Source organism: Esox lucius, chromosome 5 (genome assembly GCF_011004845.1).
Source record: "Esox lucius isolate fEsoLuc1 chromosome 5, fEsoLuc1.pri, whole genome shotgun sequence".
In the NCBI taxonomy this organism is placed as follows: Eukaryota; Metazoa; Chordata; class Actinopteri; order Esociformes; family Esocidae; genus Esox; species Esox lucius.
Window position 1 is genome coordinate 10473848 of NC_047573.1, and position 21801 is coordinate 10495648.

Sequence of the window (21801 nt, forward strand, 5' to 3'; positions counted from 1 at the left end):
ATTGTTATTGGATCTACAGGAAGTCTGGAATAATAGGGGTCAGTTACCATGTGATTTAAAACTATAGAAAAATGAATTCTCCAGAAGATAAATAAATGAAATATTCTTGCCAAAATTGATTAATTTTTGTTCAAGAAAAAATCCACTTCAAAATCAAATTATTTTGTATAGCAATAAGCATGTTAGATTAAGATACATCTTAAAAACCTGACATATATGGTATTAGTATTAACACTATAATGAAGGAAGAACTGTCAATATATGAAACGTTCTTGGACTCAGGAAGTTCTAGGAAGAACCCCCATTGATAAAAGGGTTATTTATAGCACCCTCCATAGAGGGATACTTCAGCCTGTGGGAACTTATGTGGTGTGTACAGAATCATGTTTGAGAGATGTCTAGGCCAGTGAGATTTGTTTGAAATATAATTGGCCTGAAGGAACATGGGAACAGTTTTTTTTAATACATCACAATGTGTACTGAAAAATGCATGTTGTCATGTTTTGTGTGTAGGCTCCGGTGTTATACCAGTCATACAGGTCCTTTTGTGTGTAGCTGCAGTTGTCCTCGATTGATAACGCCATTGGATGTATTTTAGCAATGTTCCTATGTGCAGAACTTGTGGTATTTGATGAACAGACCAATACAGAAGAAGGAGACTTCTACCACAACCCACTTTAACTGTGGGTTCTAGGCAGGACAATTATTGGGGGGTTCTTTGAGAGTTGTACGTAAAAGCCTCATTCAAAGAGTTTTGCCCAGCTCCAAAAAGTCTCCCACTATCGGGAGAAAACAAAGAACTCTCTATAGTTCAACTGACCTCATTTTTTCCTAAGAGTGTTTCACCCTAGCTGGTTGCCTTGACCTTATGAACTCAAGGCAACCAAAATGGTGAAATCAAGCAGCTCCTACAAGTGGAGATTGGGCTTAATATACACACACACACACACACAAACGCACACACACACATGCTGCCCTGTATTATTTGATAATATAATTACTTTCCAATAAAACGTCATCTATCTGAGAACTCACACGTAAAAATAATTGAATTATGATGACTCATCATGAACAATATCTTGGACTGTGCTTTCGGTTTGCCAGCTGCCGGAAAGCAGAGACATAGATTGCTCAGACACAGAGGTCAACACAGCAGTGCTCACTGTCAGACCTTTTATCTAATACCTGCCCTCCTAGTTAATTTGACCCTTCTCCTTCTCCTCATCTGTTCCCTCAAATGTTGATACATTTTAGGTGAGACAGCTATTAAATCCCTCAACACGACCATCACCTGTTGTCCTCGATGTGTCACAGACTCCAGGTGGCTGTGTGGGGTGATGGACAGGAACATGATTGTAATCCAGTGACGTATAGACAGTTCATCCATGGCTTGTTCATCACGTCTTAGCCCTTTATAAATGGACACCGCATGGAGACGGGGCTGCACACTTTATACTACAAACACATAGACACCTAAGCATGCACACAAAAGCATGCTAGGACACAGGTAAGGGTATACTCTGAAACAAACACACACACACACACACACAGAATCATGGATTCTCAGTCTGCACACACGTTTGTAGAGATAACGCTGTTGCCCTTGGACTCTGGTAGGGCAGTACACCCATCTCTCTACCAACCACAACATGGCAGCCACAGTTCCCTCCCTAACTCCTTTGGCTAGGTGTCACCGCGTCAGGCAGCATTGTCCACTGAGACAGAACTCAACACATTCTGTTGAGAATGAACAACCTTGGGTCCTCCACAGCTCGGTTATGCTGGGGGCATGCTATATCGCTGACTAGTGCTGACAGCAGAAGGGAAAATGTCATATCAGTTAAGAACCTCTATATTAACATGCTGTGTTTGGAAGCTTTGTGTTTGTGTATGTGTGTGTGTGTGGGTGTGTGTGCATTTGCTGTTGTGTGTGCTAGGTGAAAGGTTCCCCAACTGCGTCATTCCAAGACAATCCTTTGATAGTGATAGGATGTGATGCAATCTGACACTGTTTGGGAGTAATAGACAATTTCCCCCAAGCTTGGGTTCAAAAACAGTCGGTGCAAATATATCTCTGACATGATGGAGATATATATCATGGTAAATGGCACAGTAGTTCAAAGAACAATGCACATATACTAAGCAAATTCTCATCGCTGCCATCACTCCACTATATCATTCACACACAAGCTCTCGTACTCTCCCCGCAATTGGCCGTGCTAGAATCTAAAGACAACAACCAATTTAAATCAAGAAGTAATGACTGTCTACAGATGAATGTTTGAACAGACAGGAACCAAGTTGTGTGATCTAAGCTAAACTGGGGTTCACAAGTGTATCAAACACACAGAAAGCATCACAGATAACCATGTCTATGTACAAAACCAACATCAAGTGTGAATCTTTACGAAGGCAATCTTTTTCAGGTCAGTGATCGTGGTTGTACTGCACATTCCAAAGTTCTCCAGGTTCAGTCAACTGACTAGGCGACTGACTTCTTGCTCATCAATAAACAAGCAGTTTTTTTAAATTAGAATTGTTCTTTCTCCTATCCGGCTCTCAACATCATACAAATCAATCAGTATTAATATAACAGAGAGACATCATTTCCTCTTCTGCAGTTCAATCATTTTCTCTGTTTTCTGACACGGTTCTTGACAGGTGTGATGTAACTGACAGTATTGCTCTCCTGGGTGTTTCAACCACTGTCTTGGAGATTAAAGAAGAGTCTGAGTAATTCATCTAACGTTTTCACACACCCGTCTAGTGGGCATAAAACTATCCATCTGCTCAGAGAGAAGAAACAGTCAAGGAGCTCCAATGCAACCTCAGAATAGTTATTACTGGGGGTGAGTTGACACCTACACAAACAAAGAAAGCCTCACACACACACACACACACACAGTTCCTCAAACACCCTGAAAAGGCTCAGATACTGGTCTGTAGCTCGCCATTGAGCAGTGCGGCGTTGTGTGTTTCCGCCGTGGCGTCGTTGACCGTACGGGTCCGGTCCATGCGACTTTCGCTGCGCTCCACTTCGTCCAGCCCTGACACCCTCTTCAAGCACAGGACGTTCTGGAAGCTCTTCTTGAAGTTGTCCGACAGGAAGGCGTACAGGATGGGGTTGGCGCAGCTGTTGGCGTAGCCCAGCACCACCACGAACTCGAAGGTGCTCTTGAGGACGGACGTGGTCTTGATGGTGCCAATCACGGACGTGACGTTGAACACGTAGAAGGGCAGCCAACAGAGGACGAACATGGCCACTACGAAGGACACCATCCTGGTCACCTTCCTTTCTGAGCGCTTCCGCTTCGTGGAGCCCACACGCATGCCCGACGACTTCACCTGTTGAACAGGGCGAGAGAGAGGACACAGGTGTCGTCACTGGCCGTATTGCCTTCATAAGCTTCCATGTTTGGTGATCCCTCGGGCGCCTTGTTCTGTGGTCATACTGCACCTGAAGTTCACCTGGCTACTTTAGTACGGCCATGAAGTGTCTTGCCACAAATGCCCTGCCTTATAGCTAGGGAAAATGTATACTGGGTTGTATAAAAACTCAGTTGCAGGCCCTCATGTGGGTTTGAAGTTGATAAGCCTTTAATGTACTGGCTTCATCATTAAAAAAACATGCAAAGCGTTTCGGCAACAACCCAGAATACATTTTTACCTTTTTGTCCACTGTCTCCCCTCCAAGTGCACCTGTGGTAGTTTTATATTTCTGGAAAACCTGACACACTCTTGCTATTTTCCTATTAGTGCTATTATCTATTTATTCATAATTCTTATATAATATACAGTTTCACAGTTTCACTTCAATGGTTAAATGTGACATGAGCCTTAAAATGCACTTTCAAAACAATACTGTGATTAAAGTTACAAGCTATTAATGATAGGACAAACTGTGTATATCAGAGTGGGTGGATAACTTCACCCAAGATGTCCGTTATGCAGAGAAGTGAAACTGAGAACAAAATGCCATTGACATTGAGGAAGATGCTCACCTTGATGATGATGAGCAGATAACAGAGGCAGATCACAGTGAGCGGCAGGAAGAAGCCCAGGAAGAAGGTGTAGAACATGAACGCCGTCCGATAGGCTTCCTGTGGCTCCGGCCAAACTATAGTGCACACCCACGCATGGTTCCTATTGGGCGTCAGACCACTGAAGATCATAATTGGTAGGTTGACCAGCAGTGACACTCCCCACACGGTCAGATTGATGATCTTAGCCACGCGCGGCTTCCGCCACTTAGTGGACTTTATGGGGTGGACCACAGCCAGGTAGCGGTCAATGCTCATGACTGTGAGGCAGAAGATGCTGGTGAACTGGTTCAGAGAGTCCGCAGTCATGACCAGGCGACAGAGCACCGAGCCAAAGGGCCAACGGACCAGGGCCAGCTGGACGGCAATGAACGGCAGACTCAGCATGCAGAGGACGTCCGCCACGGCCAGGTTCAGAATGTAGATGTTAGTGACTGTCTTCATCTTGGCGTAGCGGAGGATGACGTAGATCACCAAGGCGTTTCCGGTCAGCCCCACGGCGCAGACTGTGAAGTAGATGAAGGTGATGACCACAGAGCTGGTCTTGTCAAAGCCGTGATGGATCTCATCCGGAGTGTCGTTCCGGGAACCCAGGTCAGATTCGTTCCCTGGGAAGTAGCTGTCGTAGTACAGGGAATCTGCCAGGGAAAGGTTGGGGGGCGACGGGAGGAGAGGCCAGGCATCCATAGTTCCAGGGAGGAGAGCTTGGTTAGGTGTGTTCCAGGATGGAGTAAGGATACACTAGTGTCACATTCCACCTGGGCATAATGTATGAGGAGGGCAAAAGGAGGGGGAGAACATTGTGACTCAATGAGGGGGGGTGAATAAGTCCCTTAAAAGCACCATGGCAACTGTTAGCTTGTAAAGGTTTTCTCTATGGCTGTCTTTCACTCAGCATTGAGATACTCAAGCATGCCCTTCACTTACCGGAACTGGAGTGTGTTACATTCCTCCTGAAGGCTTTCTAGGTTTTAATTTGAATGTGTCAAATGTTTGGGACTTTACTCCCATGTGTCGCTTCTATTCTTCTGAAGAAAATAAGCAATACGTTCTGTAAACATTGATGCCAAATGTTGACTTAATTGATCTGGATTGGACAAACAGCCTCAAGCTAATGTGAGACTAAAAAACAGCTATTGATTCCTCAGCCGAAATGAGTAATTAATCGGATCATAGCTGAATTAAGCTACACTCAGAGATGGTATAATTACTACATAATAATTATTCTATGTATATGAGGTCAGGCATTACACTGAGTCCTTTAATGGCCTATTTCCATGTAATTTATTTGAGATACGATTATCTTGGGAAAACCAAACACTTAATGTATGTTTAGTTGCGCAAACGTGGAAAGGGTCAGGTTTGTAGTTAATTACGTGGGCATAAGTCCTTACTTGAGCCTGGATGAACTGGGTAACTGTAAGCCTTCTATAAGAGATTGTTAAGTAGCACAATGCATTGGCAAACCTGTGCTAACTGGTCGGAGAGTAGTTATAGTAATAATCACAATAAAATGCCTGGTGTATGTCTTTCCACCCTGCAGAGTAAATACGTGGTAGAGGCATTTGTGGGTGTCCATTAAATCTGTGACTAATTTGGAATAATATACTACAGACTTAGCTTAACTGTGACATATGCCCACTGTTTTGTCAGTATAGCTGAACGTTAATATATTTGGTTGGGAGTCATGCATAGATAGCAATTTTCAAAACTTGTTGCAGATTTTTAAGCAAATTAATGTCAGGGCAGATACTAGATGCCTCAGGCATAATATCAACACCTCTTGGGAAACGATTCTGGTGTGTCTTTTGCATCTTGTATACACACTGAAGAAGGGCAGAGATGCAAAACATTTGTGAGGCAATAAAAATGTATAATCTACATATATTTGCTACTATTTTTGGTCTCTATGTCATTAGCATAAACATTTGTGTACAAGACTTGCAAGGAATACATTTCTATCAGGGTTGTGTACACAACTTGTTATGAATAAACTCTATCAGGGTTAGGTTTTGAAAATACTTTCACCCAGGCTTCACTCAACTGTAGTCCCAAATGACATGTATGCCCATAAATTGATGCTGCAGTCACAATACTTTTTAAAACAGAGGGTTTCATTTGTGTTCTCATGAATTATACACACATTTGTAGTTGTTAATTTAGGCCAAAAACGTAATGGTTTTGCAGTGTTGCGGTATTACTTAAATTGAAAAAACACATTTTGAAAATGTATTGCTGGTAATAGCAAAGACAAGCCAAAATGTATTTTTGAGCAGATGTGTGCAGAATGTTCCTGAAACGTCTGACTAAATCCACTGTCTGAGACAAGGTTTTAACATTTTTGTGCATCCATAATTTTCATTGCAACCACAATTTACTGAGGTGGAGACATTTGTACAAGCGAATCACTGTATGTTATAATTACATTTTCGGTATTTGGCTAAAACTAAATGTATTGCCATAGTATTCATATTTGAAATATTATATTGTGTTTAGACAATACAAAGTTAAGAAACACATTACAAGCAGACACATTCTTATCATAAATGATAAATAACCTTGATAAAACTATTAAAAAGCAGATGCGTTGCTATCATTTACTATATCTTTCACATATTATAACAGAAGGAAACTAAAGCGTTAGATTAAAAAACACATGGGCTATTTGAATGGGAAGCCTATTGATCATGGACAACTGGTTGAGACAAATATCCCACAGAAAATGTAAATTATTACGCATGCACTTTTGCCAAAAACCAAAAACGTAATTCATCGACTTATTTGTTCATAAATAACACATGAGCGATTAGAAATCTAATTCAAACTTACCTTTATTGGGAAACTTTACATCCATTTTGACACCGTAACATATCAGCCTTGAGTATTCCGACTTCCACTTTTGGGCATCAGTGAAAATCCATGGAAAGGCAACATTCTACCCCGTGCAGGCAATTAAACTATAATACACCTGTTCACGCACAGGGGTATCGCGTGCACCAAAGTGGTAACAGTCGTCACCACTTATGTACAGTTATGTCTAATGACTGAAATATGTTATAGTTTACGGTATAGCCTTATATTACAGTTTCTTCAAAATACCTTACTGAGAAAAAACAATTGTGCAAATCAGTTCTAAATACAAAAGCAGCCAAAAAGTCGATGAATCCGTGTCCAGAGCAATTGTGAAATCTGTGCTGGCAGGAGGTCTGAAGCGCAAAGGAGAGCTCAGTCTATTTCGCAGGTTGTACAGCGACGCACTGACTGCTGCTTAGAATTTGATGACTGGGTGAATGCGCGTTTGCTGCAGGTTTGGTCGCTGCATGCAGATGGAGCTGCCGATCCGTTTTGCTCTCAGACCAGCCTTCCTCCTGTCCTCACCAAACTGCCACAATGTGCGTCAGTGAAAATTGGCCTGTTTGAAGGAAACTGACAGGGTTCCTCGGTCTTTAATATTTATACAGATTTTGCTGGTAAGGGGAGGTGATACGGGTCATCACCGCCCGAAAAAACTAAAATAACTATTCTGCCAAGTTATGATATTGTGCTGGTATGAACTCATTTTTCCACAAACGTTCCCTGAACATACCTCAGCCAGGAAAAGTTAGCGCAATAATGTTGTTCAATGAAAACATTCCTGAAATATTCAGGTACTACTGATTAATATGTTACTCCGAAGACATGTTTTAGTGTTGTGTCATATTTATTTGCCCTTATTTATTCTATTATTTCTGTTGTTTGTGTTATTCTAGGGCGGGAACAAGCTAGTAAGTATATCATATAATTTTTCATACATTGTGTATCCCGGTGCAATGACAATTAAACAAAAAAGTATGAAAATGTTTGTGCTCTCTATTGAAAGCTCTGGATAAAAGTATCTGATTAATAAACTCCAAACAATAACAAATAACAATACACTTTCCCGCAGGACTGTAATGGACAGGATAGAACTGTTTGGAGTTAATCAGAATTTTATGGAGTTAAAAAGTATGTTATGTAAACAAACTCCAAAAACAATAGAAGTAGTTGATGCAAAGTTCTGCTAATATTTACGCGAAGTGTATACATTCAAGGTTTGTTGAAAGATGGGACAATCTCAATTTGTTATTATTATTACTATTAACAACATTGAAATACAGCTCTGGAAAAAATTAAGAGACCACTGCAAAATGATCAGTTTCTCTGGTTTTACTATTCATTGGTATGCGTTTGAGTAAAATGAAGTACTGACAACATTACTCCCAAATTCCAAATAAAAACTGGTCAAAATAACACAAAAAAGATACATTGTTTTCAGACTTCAAATAATGCAAAGAAAACAAATTCATATTCATTTTTCAACAACAAAATACTAATGTTTTAACTTATGAAGAGTTCAGAAATCAATATTTAGTGGAATAACCCTGATTTTAAATCACAGATTTCATGCGTCTTGGCATGCTCTCCTCTAGTCTGTCACATTGCTATTGGGTGAATTTATGCCACTCCTGGCACAAAAATGTAAGTAGCTCGGTTTTGTTTGATGGCTTGTGACCATGCATCTTCCTCTTGATCAAATTCCAAAGGTTTTCAATAGGATTCAGGTCTGGAGATTGGGCTGGCCATGACAGGGTCTTGATCTGGCTATCTTCCATCCACACCTTGATTGACCTGGCTGTGTGGCATGGAGTATTGTCCTGATGGAAAAAACAATTCTTAGAGTTGGGGAACATTTTCAGAGCAGAAGGAAGCAGGTATTGTTCTAGGATAACCTTGTACTTGGCTTGATTCATGCGTCCTTCACAAAGACAAATCTGCTCGATTCCAGCCTCATAGAACATCCCCAGATCATCACCGGTCCTCCACCAAATTTCACAGTGGGTGCGAGACACTGTGGCTTGTAGGCCTCTACAGGTCTTTGTCTAACCATTAGATGACCAGGTGTTGAGCAAAGCTGAAAATTTCACTTGTCAGAGAAGATGACTTTATTCCATTCCTTGACGGTCCAATCCTTATGGTCTTTTGCAAACTTCAGTCTGGCTCTTCTTTGCTTCTCATTGATGAATGGCTTTTTTCTAGCTTTGCACGACTTCAGCCCTGCCCGTAGGAGCCTGTTTCGAACCGTCCTCGCTGTGCACTTCACCCCAGCTGCTGTTTGCCATTCTTTTTGTTGGTCACTTGATGTCATCCTACGGTTGTTGAGTGACAATGAATGAGTTGACAGTCATCTCGGTCAGTGGACAGTCTTTTTTACCCTCTGCCAGTCTGTAGCTTTGTTGTCCCCAATGTCTGTTACTTGTCCTTGTTCTTATGAACTGCCGTCTTTGAAATTTTCAGGATGGAAGCAACCTGACGCTCACTGGATGCCAGTAAAGCTAGAATTGAACCCTTCTTTTCCTTACTCAAAGTAATTATTTTTATAGTTATTTTTTATTCAAATTACCTTTGAGGTAATACTTGCACTGTTTTTGCCATCCAGCTAGTCCTATTTCAAGAGGATTGTGATGACCACAGCAGTGGTTTTTATACATTTCCTCATTTAATTAGATTTGGTTCAGGTAATCACCTAATCAATACCTCATTAAACAAAATGAGGTGTGCCTGTGTTGGAATTTAACAGACATTGGAATGGAATGAATGCCATTCCATTGTAGAGATGCTGATTTAGGAAAAATCTGGATTTTTTCCAAAGCTGTATATACAGAAATATCATAGGCCAAAGTGTCAGCTATCACATCATGTAAATGAAAAACGGATTGCTACAGCAAATATATATCATAATATATCACAATTTTCAGCATTCTCCACGTTTAGAATAACATGTGTGGTGGTTGTTACTTAATGCAGTTTAATTTCAATATATATATTTTTGTACTTTTTTTCTTAATTGTCTTCTTCTCCTCCTCCATCTCCTCCTTACCCTTTTCCTCCTTCTCCTTCTCCTTAACCTTTTCATGATTTGCCTTCCCCTCCTCCTCCATCTCTTCCTTACCATTTTCCTCCTTCTCCTTCTTAACCTTCTCCTCATTATTCTTCCTCTCCTCCTCCATGTCCTCCTTACCCTTCTCATTGTTCTTCCCCTCCTCCTCCATCTCCTCCTTACCCTCCTTCTCCTTCTCCTCCTTACCCTTCACCTCCTTATCCTTCTCTTCCCTAACCTTCTCCTCCTTCTCCTCCTTACCCTTCACCTCCTTATCCTTCTCTTCCCTATCCTTCTCCTCCTTCTCCTTCTCCTCCTTACCCTTCTCCTCCTTCTCCTTCTCCTTCCTACCCTTCTCCTCCTTCTCCTTCTCCTCCTTATCATTCTCCTTACCCTCCTCCTCCTTCTCCTTCTTTTCCCTATCCTTTTCCACCTTCTCCTTCTCCTCCTTACCCTTCTCCTCCTTCTCCTTCTCCTCCGTATCATTCTCCTTACCCTCCTCTTTATCCTTCTCTTCCCTATCCTTCTCCACCTTCTCCTTCTCCTCCTTACCCTTCTCCTCCTTCTCCTTCTCCTCCTTTCCCTTCTCATTATTCTTCCCCTCCTCCTCCATCTCCTCCTTACCCTCCTTCTCCTTCTCCTTATCCTCCTTACCCTTCACCTCCTTATCCTTCTCTTCCCTATCCTTCTCCTCCTTCTCCTTCTCCTCCTTACCCTTCACCTCCTTACCCTTCTCCTCCTTCTCCTTCTCCTCCTTTCCCTTCTCATTATTCTTCCCCTCCTCCTCCATCCCCTCCTTACCCTCCTTCTCCTTCTCCTCCTTACCCTTCACCACCTTCTCCTTCTCCTCCTTACCCTTCTCCTCCTTCTTCTTCTCCTCCGTATCATTCTCCTTACCCTCCTCCTTATCCTTCTCTTCCCTATCCTTCTCCACCTTCTCCTTCTCCTCCTTACCCTTCTCCTCCTTCTCCTTCTCCTCCTTATCATTCTCCTTACCCTCCTCCTCCTTATCCTTCTCTTCCCTATCCTGCTCCACCTTCTCCTTCTCCTCCTTACCCTTCTCCTCCTTCTCCTTCTCCTCCTTCCCCTTCTCCTCCTTCTCCTCCTTATTATTCTCCTCACCCTCCTCTTCCTTATTCTTCTTCTTATCTATCTTTCTCATCCTCTCATCTTTCTTCTCCCTTTCCTTATTTCTTCTTCTATTTTAAGTGGTAGGCTATAAGCTACAGTATTTTTTCTTTAGTAATAAAACAATTATTCAAATAAACCTACCAAAATTTACGCATACATTCTATCTTATGCTGAGGTTGACAAGTTATGGTTGTTACCATGGTGATATCATATATAGAGAACTGTAAGTTGATCTTGTTGTATAGGGTGTAATCAGCAACAGCGGTACATCAGGTCTAGTGGGACATTAGTGTTTGAGAATATTGAGCTATGGTTCATTTAAACCGAAAAAAACAAACATTGTTGGGTTGCTGTTGAGTTCATGAGCTTGAAAACATTTATATTGGCTAGTAGCTTGGCTATAGCATTTTCGATTCAACCTAGTTGCAAGCTGCCTTCATGAACTCTTCATAAATGACGTGCCCGATTGGTAAGTATTGCCAACAATCCTGCTTCAATGCACGTTTCTGGTATCCGCAACACGAAGCCTTCTGAAGGTTTCTCGTTTGCCTCGTCATCTGTCTTAACATGTTTGATGATGGGGTCAACGTGGATCTTTAGGATTTCCAAGTGGGTTTGTTCATTGCGTTCACCCAATCTCCAGATACAATTCATTATTTAAAGTAGGGAAGTACTTACACTAAACAATCCCTCAGTTAAAGGGAATATCCCTAACTTGCTCATATAGCTTGTGGATGTAAGCTGCTGATTTACAGCAACAACACATTCAAACTCTCAACTCCACTCATGCAATTTTTACATTCAAAAGGTGTTAACATTTTGTTGTTGATATTTAAAAAACATTTAAACAAATTTTAATGGCATAGTGCTTTCCATATTACAGTATTCAGTGCTTATTTTCACACTTGAACAGACTAGACCATTTCAGTAATTTGTGTAGAAACCAAGATCTTATGAAACACTAATTGAAGAAAGTGGTGTGTGGCTTCTTTTCACCAATAGATATTCTAATCTTAGAATGGGCACCCAAAATAATTTACTGTGAGTGCATTACTCTGCTTTTTCTCCATCTATATGATAGATTTTCTTTTATTAAAATGCAAAAGTTCCTTTCATTTTCATTTTTGGTAGAGTTAGAAATTCAGATGTTTTGTTCTAGACATCATGACATTTCTAAACACAGACCTGACATATTAACAATAAACATAGGTCAAAAAGTCGAAAAGGTAATATTTTCCCTAATAAAACTAAATTATGTTTTAAGCTCAAACATTCTATGTTTAAACTATAAAAACATTCCAGTTCCCACCAAAAAGAAATTGGGCTTTCAAGAATCTTTAGGCCTCTATGAAGTTGCCAAACTTGTACAGGAATTACATTCTAACATCATGATTTTTATTAGCCAACCAATTTGTTAAGCCATTTATTAAAATGTGACAAAACATGTATTAGGTCCTGTCATTTTGTTCTGTTCCTTGCAGAAACCTCATTGCCAGAGTGAGCATTATCATGGAAATAATGAAAAAAGGAGCTAATGAAAAAAGACAGTGAGCATGGTAATCTTTATCAATTCTTCTAGGGGAAGGCTGGGGATTTGATGTGTGCAAACAACAACCGATCTACGCTAGGAAAAACCTGCAGTAGTGAACAGCAGTGGATAGGTGAATCCCTTCCGCTCACAGCAGAAATAATCCCCCAGTTAAGGTAAGAGTTTGTGGATGAACGTGATGGGTGTTGTCTCTTGGACGCTTCAGGGTGTACACTCATGTTCTCTGTTTGAACTGGCTACTGTATATTCATAGTAAAAAAAAGAAGAAAGGTCATCAAGAAGATTTGAAGCTTTGATCCAACATCTTGGCTCCTGTAATCTGTTTTAGGGCCTTTTACATTGAATCACCAGGACCTTTTACATTGAATCTTAATGATCTACCAGCCAAAAATGTCTGTTTTGTTTTGCTGGCCATGCATTTGTCTTCATAGTCTGGGCATGCACTTGTGTTCATAGTCTGCGCATGCACTTGTATTCATAGTCTGGGCATGCACTTATATTCATAGTCTGGGCATGCACTTGTCTTCATAGCCTGGGCATGCACATGTCTTCATAGCCTGGGCATGTACTTGTCTTCATAGTCTGGGGTTTTGGGTTTTATTTCCACTTTACATTGAAGAAGTTTGACACTCTCATCCAGTGTAAATTACAACGGTAACACACATACATTGTATGACCGGCCAAGGAGGTTTACCATCAAACCAGAGGGGACCGGTGAAATGAAAAACACGACAATTAACCAGTCCAAACAGCACCCAAATTTGGAATAATCATTTTATTTTTTGCAATGTTCTTTCTGCTTGTCAGCACGGCCCAGCAGTTTTTCGATATTTCTAATTAAAGGTATTGGGTCCGGTCATATCCTGGGCTGGCCCTCTCTTCATCCCAGAAGCCTTCCTCTGACGCAGCTTCGTACGGCGTGTGGGGTATATCCTCAATCCACGGGCTCACACATGAACTGTGACGACTTTGAATTTGATGTCAGCAAAACGTTTCAAGGCAACAAAAGACTGGAAAAGATCTTTTGTAATGCTAAAAAACTACACCTGGAGGAATATGACACAACTCATTAGGTCAACTGGCAACAGGTCAGGAACATGATTGGGTTTAAAAAGACCATTCCGGAAGAGAGGATGGGGAGGGGTTCACCACTCTGTTAGAGACTGCATGGGCAAATAGTGCGACAACATTTCTCAACGTAAAATTACAAAGAGTTTGGGAATCTCATCATCTACGGTACATAATATCATTTAAAGATTCAGAGAATCCAGAGAAATCTTTGTACACAAGGGACAAGGCCGAAAACCAATATTGGGTGGCCGCAATCAGGAGGCACTGCATTAAAAACCGACATGATTCTGTAGTGGAAATCATTGCATGGGCTCAAGAACACATCTGAAAACCATTGTCTGCGAAGACAGTATGTTGCTGCATCCACAAATGCAAGTTAAAACTATACCATGCAAAGAACAAACCATATATTAACTAGATAAACCAGAGACGCTGTCAATCCCACCCTCAACATGTCTTTTTTAGGGAAGGTCTTGTTTATATCAGCAAGGCAGTGCAAAACCACATTCTGCACATATTTCAACAGCATGGCTCCGTAGTAAAAGAGTCTGGGTGCCAAACTGGCCCGCCTGCAGTCCAGACCATTGCAGTCCAACCACTGAAAAACATTTGGCGCATTATGAAATGAAAAATACGACAATACGACATAGGAGACCCTGAAGGAGACCCTAAACTGTTGAGCAGGTGAAATCCTGTATCAACCAAGAATGGGAATACATTTCACTTTCAAAACTACAGCAATTGGTCTCCTCAGTTCCCAAACACATACAGAGTATTGTTAAAAGAAGAGGTGATGCAACACTTTGGTAAACATGCCCCTGTCACAACATTTTTGAAACGTGTTGCTAGCTTCAAATTCAAAATGGGCATGTATTTTTCCAAAAACCATAAAGCTTCAACATTTGACATGTTGTCTTTGTACTATTTTCAATTACATACAGGGATGAATGATTTGCACATCATTGCATTCTGTTTTTATTTGCCTTTTATGCAGTGTCCCAACGTTTTTGGAAATGATGTTGTAGAAATATAAACGAGGGCGTGAAAATACATTTAAGTGTTGAAACAAGTACGAGCGTTAAGGAATAATATAAAGGAATGCAGAAATGAAGTGTGCATTTGACAAGTGTGCGTGTGTGAGACAAGTCAGGCCGTGGGTGTCAGTGTGTTGGTGAGCCAGTCAAAAGCATGTGGCTGGGGTGTCAGTGTGTTGGTGAGCCAGTCAAAAGCATGTGGCTGGGGTGTCAGTGTGTTGGTGAGCCAGTCAAAAGCATGTGGCTGGGGTGTCAGTGTGTTAGTGAGCCAGTCAAAAGCATGTGGCTGGGGTGTCAGTGTGTTGGTGAGCCAGTCAAAAGCATGTGGCTGGGGTGTCAGTGTGTTGGTGAGCCAGTCAAAAGCATGTGGCTGGGGTGTCAGTGTGTTGGTGAGCCAGTCAAAAGCATGTGGCTGGGGTGTGCGAGCTCAGGACTTGCTTAAGTGGCCCTTTGGAGGAGTGTCTTGGATGGGAGGGAGCCAGGGGCTTGAGTTCTGCTTAGGAAATCCATCCGGTGTTTCACTCTCTTGATAACAGTGTGAACACTGAGGAATTAGAAACTGTCTGCTCTTCTGTTGTGCCGCGTCACGATGGTGGTGAGGCAGGACCCGTGGAGCAGAGCTCAAATACATTCCTTTAATGTTCTTCTTTCTAAACCCAAAGGAACAACAAAAGATACCACAGGACACCAACCCAGCCTGTAATGTCAAAACACTTGAGACAAACAATGAACCGCACAAAGTGTGGAAACAATGGAACTTCAATAGGAGCCCCAATTTGAGGCACAGCAGTGCAGCTGCCTCTAACTGGGGACAATACTGGAGTGCAGAGACGCCAAGAGGCACCCCATTATTATGTCCTGACATGGCGTTGATGTAGATTAGGGCATGTTTCCTCCTCATATTCCTAAAGTCAAACATCTTGTCTTTCTCTGTTTACTTTGAGGGAGAGGCTGTTATCCTGGTACCATAATGCAAGTTTATTTACCTGCTCCGGGTCTGCTTATTCATCGTTTGTTAGTTCTCAAACATTCCACTGTGGTTTTGTCAGCAAACATGATGATGGAGTTGGAGTTGTGAAGAGACACAGTCGTGGGAGAACAGGGAGTAAAGCAGAGGGCAGAGGAAACACTCCTGGGGGTCTCAGTGTTAAGCGTGAATGAGTAGGGGGTGTCTGTGGTCCTTCCATCAAAATGTTTAGTATCTAGTTGTAAATGGTGTTGTCCTGACCCAGTGCTCTTTGTTCGGTAATGGATTTGTAGGAGCTGATAGTGTTGAATCCTGAACTACTATTTAAAGAACAGCATTCTAACATAGGCGTTGTTGGTCTTCTCTAGGTGTAATGTGGATGTGTGAATATGGAAATTGCATTCCTTGTTAATCTGTTGTGGCGGTAGATACTTGAAGTGGGCCCAATGATCTTGTCCGTCTACCTTTTAATGTTTGCCTTGCCATACCTCTTGAAGTACTTCATGTTGAAATTGTTGAGTGTGACAGAGTGATGTTCATTAGGAAATGATAACTTGTTTTTTTTGGTCACAATGGAGGTCTATTGTGAGCTGCTGTAAAGCCTGGGACAGGGTCAGGGTGGCCACCAGCTTTTTACTTTTGCTGAATTCCAATATCTCTGCTACTTAAAATCGGGATATTCCACTAAACTAGAACATTAAAAGACTCTATCTTGCTTTATGATTACGTTAATTTGTTTGCCCTCTGAAGCTTATATTTTTAGTTCATAGCCTTGATTTCTTTACAAATAAATGTATTTTAACATGCCATTTTAGTTTCAGAAATTCGGGGCCATAATGGCATCTTGTTTTTGTCTTTCTTTCCACTGTATTCTATCTTCTAACCACAGACAACTTTTTGTAAGGATGCTTGAGAGGATATGTTCGGGCTAGTACCAGGATTGATGACTGTTTGTTTCAAGATGGTCCGCGGAGCTCGAAATTAAGTGGGGAGGGGCTTTGCCTTGAAGGACACCCCTACAGAATCCTGTCGTGGAGGCAATTCATTACGTTGTTTTATTGTGATTTCTCAGTTCCCAAATGTCCATGATATTGATGATCTTTGCTGTCTGTCCTCGCAGCATCTCACAGAGAGTGCCGAGTATGGGGGATCAGGGGAATTCAGTCAGCCAAGTAACATGTTGTAATTCTTCTTTGACACCTTTAGTCCTCAAATAACAAGGATTTCCATATCCTGATGATGAAAATACTCTTTAAAGACTACAGCCCCTTGGTATAGTCAGGGGGGACTTCGTGATGAATGTTTTCCAGGAATGTGCAAGACAAATATCTTTGGTAAGAGCTGTATAACTGGGTTGAAGCCAACTTTAAAAGAGAGGAGAAACACTAAATACCGCCCCCCACCCCCAAGGCAACCACCATGTGTCACAAGTGATTATGTTAATGTAACTCTTTTATCATTATTTTTGGTGTTGTTAGTGTTTAATTTTTTAGGCATGGTGTTGCAATTTTTTTGCAATGGTGTTTCTAGTATTTAGGAATGGTGTTTCCAGTATTTTTTGGAATGGTAGGGCTGACAATGAAGACTTGTATGTGGTAGATTTAACAATCTCTGAAAGGTCAAGACACTTCTTAGTAAGATGTTATGGAATGAGGGATAACTCATATTCACAGTAAACTGTCGTTATGTAAATGCTGGAAAGTGTCAGTTGCCTTGGCTTGGCCCCATGTTAGAACAGGCCTGCAGGATCCATGCCCAGGGAGACACGGTTACTGAATCGTGTAGATAGAAACAGGCGGCTGAGCCTTTTGGGTAAAACACTAAGTTAAATCCTTATCTTTATATACCACAAGTATGGTTGTTTGGCCAAAACATTTACTAATGTCCTTGTTTATTTTATAGCTTCCTGTTATGCATGTGGACTGTTCCAGCTGTCATATCTGTTCAAAATGAGGACTGATTGTCTTTCTCTACTTGCTGAGAAAAGCTTGGAGCTGGCGGGACCACACACACACAACATGCCTACCATGAGAACAACCAGCCCGGGGATTACACAGCATGCCTGGTGTTATCGGCCTGAGAGCCAGTCTTGCTTGGGGATCCCAGTACGACAAAGCTATAAGTGATAAGGCTTGTTCTGCTTTCTGTCCCCAGGAGTTCTCTTGTTATGTCAGAATAATATAGAATGTTTATCAGCCTGGACTATTATTGGGATTACAAATAGGCTGACATTTAAAAAATGACAAATACAGTATATCTCGCTGAGGATGAGATATTAGGTGGTATATGTGTGTCTGTGTGTGAGAGGAAAACTGTAGAGAGAGACAAAGAGGGAGAGGGAGAGAGAGAGAGAGAGAGAGAACAGGAGAGTGACTTTGGGTTTGTGTTAGTGAGTGGGGGAGAGCGGCTATTAAATTAAATCAAAATATTAGTGGTGTAGTGAGTTAAATAGAGCTGCTCCTCAATACTTCAGTAATGTCAGGATGAGAGAAAGGGACAGAGAAAATGAAAGAATAACAGAGGCAGGGTGAGAGAGTGAGAGTAAGAAAGAGATTGACAAAGACACACTAAAAGACATCTATATTCTGTAATGATTCTTTATTGATATATTAACCTCCTGCACACCGATCACTGTTCTTTATTAGAATCTCTCATAGGCAGTTGACAGCTGCTTCTAATTACAGAAGAAAGGGTAAATGTTCAATGGTATCCAGCAGAAATAACAAAGAAAATGAGCCGTGTGCAATGTTAAGCCAAGTCTATAATTAAAACCTCATAGGAGAAAACGTTTCAATTACAGTCACCTCAGTGGACCTTTTTCCAGATACCGTGAATCCCTATGGATTTGCACACCACAGAATAACACTTACTCAGAGTCAAAGTAGACTCTCTGTCCTTCATATAGTTTACAGCCAGAATGATGACACGTAAATCAAACATGCCCCCATTGGCCTTAGACGTTGAAATGGGAAGTCACTGACCGTCAATGTTTTAATTAGAGTTCAGGGGGGCTTGGGGCCATCCATACACACAGAACTGGCCAGTATAGGGTCCTGTTCTGGCTAGTTTTTACACAAAAATGTGTAGACAAATCCTTTGGCATTACAAAAATAAAAAACTAACCGGAAGCACACAACTTTAAAATATGTCGATGTTCCCTTGATGGGAAGCACTTTTTAGCCAGTGGAACTCCTCTACGAGCATTCTGTAAATCCTGCACTTTGTATTGTGGATTAAAAGTGGTCCTAGGTGTCAAAAACAAGCCAGTGAGTAGGTTCGTATGTGAGGCTGAAGCAACAATACATATCCATTAAACAATATTAGTAATTTCAGAAACAAATTTAAACAATAAGATGGTCGTAAATTCAACAATTGTTGACGATGATTGTAATCATAAAAGTGATGATGATGATATGGACGACTATGTGATTACTTTCAGACAACCTGAATGAAAGGCACAGAGCAAACTTGTCATCATTAGGTGCACTTCTTTAAGGAACTCTTAAAGAAGTGAACTCTTAGGAACTCTTATTGTCTTGTCCTGTGTCACATACAGTAAATGATATCTGGGATCTATCTATGCCTCTTGTGGGATCATTTATACCTCATTTCATTAGTGATGGAAAATGAAGTAAAAGAGGTATGAACCGAGAGAAGCCTTGTAGGAAATGAAATAAAAAACTACTCAGAGTGGAAATACAAGGTCTATTGTCCTGCAGAAAATCAAGAGCTGTACTTCTAAAACTACAAAAAAAGCAATTGTTACCCAACTTCCTTTAAATACACAAGTCACAAAATTAAGTCCATAATTGATAGGGGAAATTGGCATGCATAGAAAAAGTTCCCAAATTTCTGAATTGATGTGATTTCCTGGCTTCTTCATGCCACCACACTGATGTCCCTTTCACTTGTGTTGTTGAGGTCATAGTGCTCCGTGTCGGGGTGGCAGTGCATGCTGGTAGACCTCTTTGCGGGGCAGAGGAGTGTGAGGAAGTGGCCCCTCAAGGTTTCTGAGAGACAGGCATACAGAATGGGATTGGCACAGCTCCAGGAGTAGGACAGCAGCACCACAAACTCAAAGCCCCTGACGAAGGTCAAGTCTGAGCCAAACAGTGAGCAAAAGTTGAAGGCGTAGAACGGCAGCCAGCACACGGCGAATACCAGCACCACTGACACCACCATCTTGGTGACCTGGGTCTCCAGGCGATTGCTCTCCTGTCCTGGGGAACTGGCCTGGCGGCGGTGGGTCCTCATAGTGACCACCAGCGCGGTGTAGGAGACAATCATGATCAGGAAAGGCAGAGCGAAGCCCAGGACAAAGGTGTAGCTGAGGAAGGCCAGCCACCATGTGTAGAAGACCACATGAGGGTCCACAGTACATAGGTCATCCCTGGCTGAGAAGTGGATGGCCATGGGGAAGACGGGCAGTAGAGAGAACAGCCACAGGAAGCCGCTGACAATCTGGGCCCGTCTGGGCGTGCGCCATCGGGCAAATCGCAGGGGGTTGACTAGCGCCATGTAGCGGTCAATGCTCATCACGGTCAGGCAGAAGACACTGGTGAACTGGTTGATGCCGTCCAGGACCATGACCAGCTTGCAGGCCAGGTCCCCAAACGCCCAGTAGTTCTGGAAGTTCTGGATGGCGATGAACGGGAGGCCAACCATGAAGAGACCATCTGCCAAGGCCAGGTTGAAGATGTATACTGTGGTGGCGGAAGCCATCTTGTCTAGCTTTAAGATGGCCACAATGACCAAGGTGTTCCCAGCCAGGCCTACAATGCACACAAACAGGTAAAGAACGGCCATGGTCACACCGAACATGTCCAGATTATCCTGTAGATACATGTCTTTGTCCATGTAACTATTGTTGGGAAAAGAGATCAACCCCACATTGTAAAACATCTCTGAGGTGAGTAAGGAGTCCATCTTCACTCAATACCTTATTCTTTCAATATTTCTGGGGAATAAATTATGAAGGACAAAAAAATTTACAGCTTTTTAGCTTTTTCTCTGCAATTAGATGGATAGTTCCCATCCGCGGTTAACATCCATATCACAAAAATTATTTGAACTCCAAAAAAATCACAAATGACAATTTCTTTGTTCACACACTGTCCACACCAACTGCCTTTTCCCCCCTTTTGAAGTGAAGTCCAGTGGTGTCCTGGAGGAATAATTCTCTGCGGTGCGAAACTCGACTCAAGACGAAGGGAGCCCTTCAGTGAAGTGTGGAGTGTGCCAGACGGCTGGACGCTGTGTGTGAGAGAGGTTTTATATGCCTCCCCTGCAGCGCTGAAGTGTGTGTCCGCGACCGCCAGCCCAGTCAGTCAGACTCCCTCTGGCTCCCCTGTGAGTCTGATAAGCTCCCTGGCTCTCCCAGCCCTGCTGCTACTCCGTTTCCAAGGTGCAGCCGGCCCCATCTGTTACAATACTGTTGTTTTCATAACTAAACATTCTCCACAAAGTGGACTTCAGCTTTTTTTTCTTCCACACCCCCCTTCACCTCACACCAGCCACATCCCATCACTCTCTCTCATCCACCCCTCTGCTCTGTACTCATACACTCCTCTAACCCATATAGACACAAAACACTTCCTTTGCAAGGGCCATCTGCTTTTAAGATTGTCTCTGACAGATGAATTCTGGACAGGAATGAAGTCCTTTTTTTTGGGGTGGGGGGGCTGGGGGTTTAGCAGTAGTTGTGTCTGTCTTTCAAGCCTTTTACTGTTTTGCTTTGTTCCTCTGACAGTTCATTCATCTCTAGAAAGAGAGAGAGAGAGAGAGAGAGGGAATGAGAGAGAGAGAGAGGGAATGAGAGAGAGAGAGAGAGAGAGAGAATGAGAGAGAGATAAAAAGATGGAATGAGAGTTAAAAAGGCCGAAAGAGGTTATGGACAACTGTGGGGAATGGCCGACGGGGAGATTAAAGGCAGAGTGAGTAATTGCCAGAAACCTGTTTCCCCTCAGACATGCATAGCTGGAATATAGCCTTCTGACCCAGGAGCAACTTCACAGCGAACAAGCACATCACCATGTCCAATACCATCAACACACCCAACACGTCCAGGTGTCAGAATGGGGTGGGCAACTAACACATTCAATAACACAGTTACC

General features: G+C 42.1%; 2 protein-coding genes across 2 annotated transcripts; both read right to left on the minus strand.

Moving 5' to 3' along the window:
• Nucleotides 1-440: 440 nt before the first annotated feature.
• Nucleotides 441-7415, minus strand: sstr2a (somatostatin receptor 2a). Its single transcript, XM_010865316.3, has 3 exons — nt 6870-7415; nt 4002-4798; nt 441-3345 (listed from the first exon to the last, which is right to left on the minus strand). The coding sequence occupies exons 2-3, from the start codon at nt 4725-4727 to the stop codon at nt 2929-2931; spliced, it is 1143 nt and encodes a 380-aa protein (XP_010863618.2). The 5' UTR covers nt 4728-4798; nt 6870-7415; the 3' UTR covers nt 441-2928.
• A 10893-nt stretch (nt 7416-18308) lies between these two features.
• Nucleotides 18309-21072, minus strand: LOC105006681 (somatostatin receptor type 5). The gene has a single exon (XM_010865329.4). The coding sequence runs from the start codon at nt 20612-20614 to the stop codon at nt 19568-19570; it is 1047 nt and encodes a 348-aa protein (XP_010863631.1). The 5' UTR covers nt 20615-21072; the 3' UTR covers nt 18309-19567.
• Nucleotides 21073-21801: the final 729 nt, after the last annotated feature.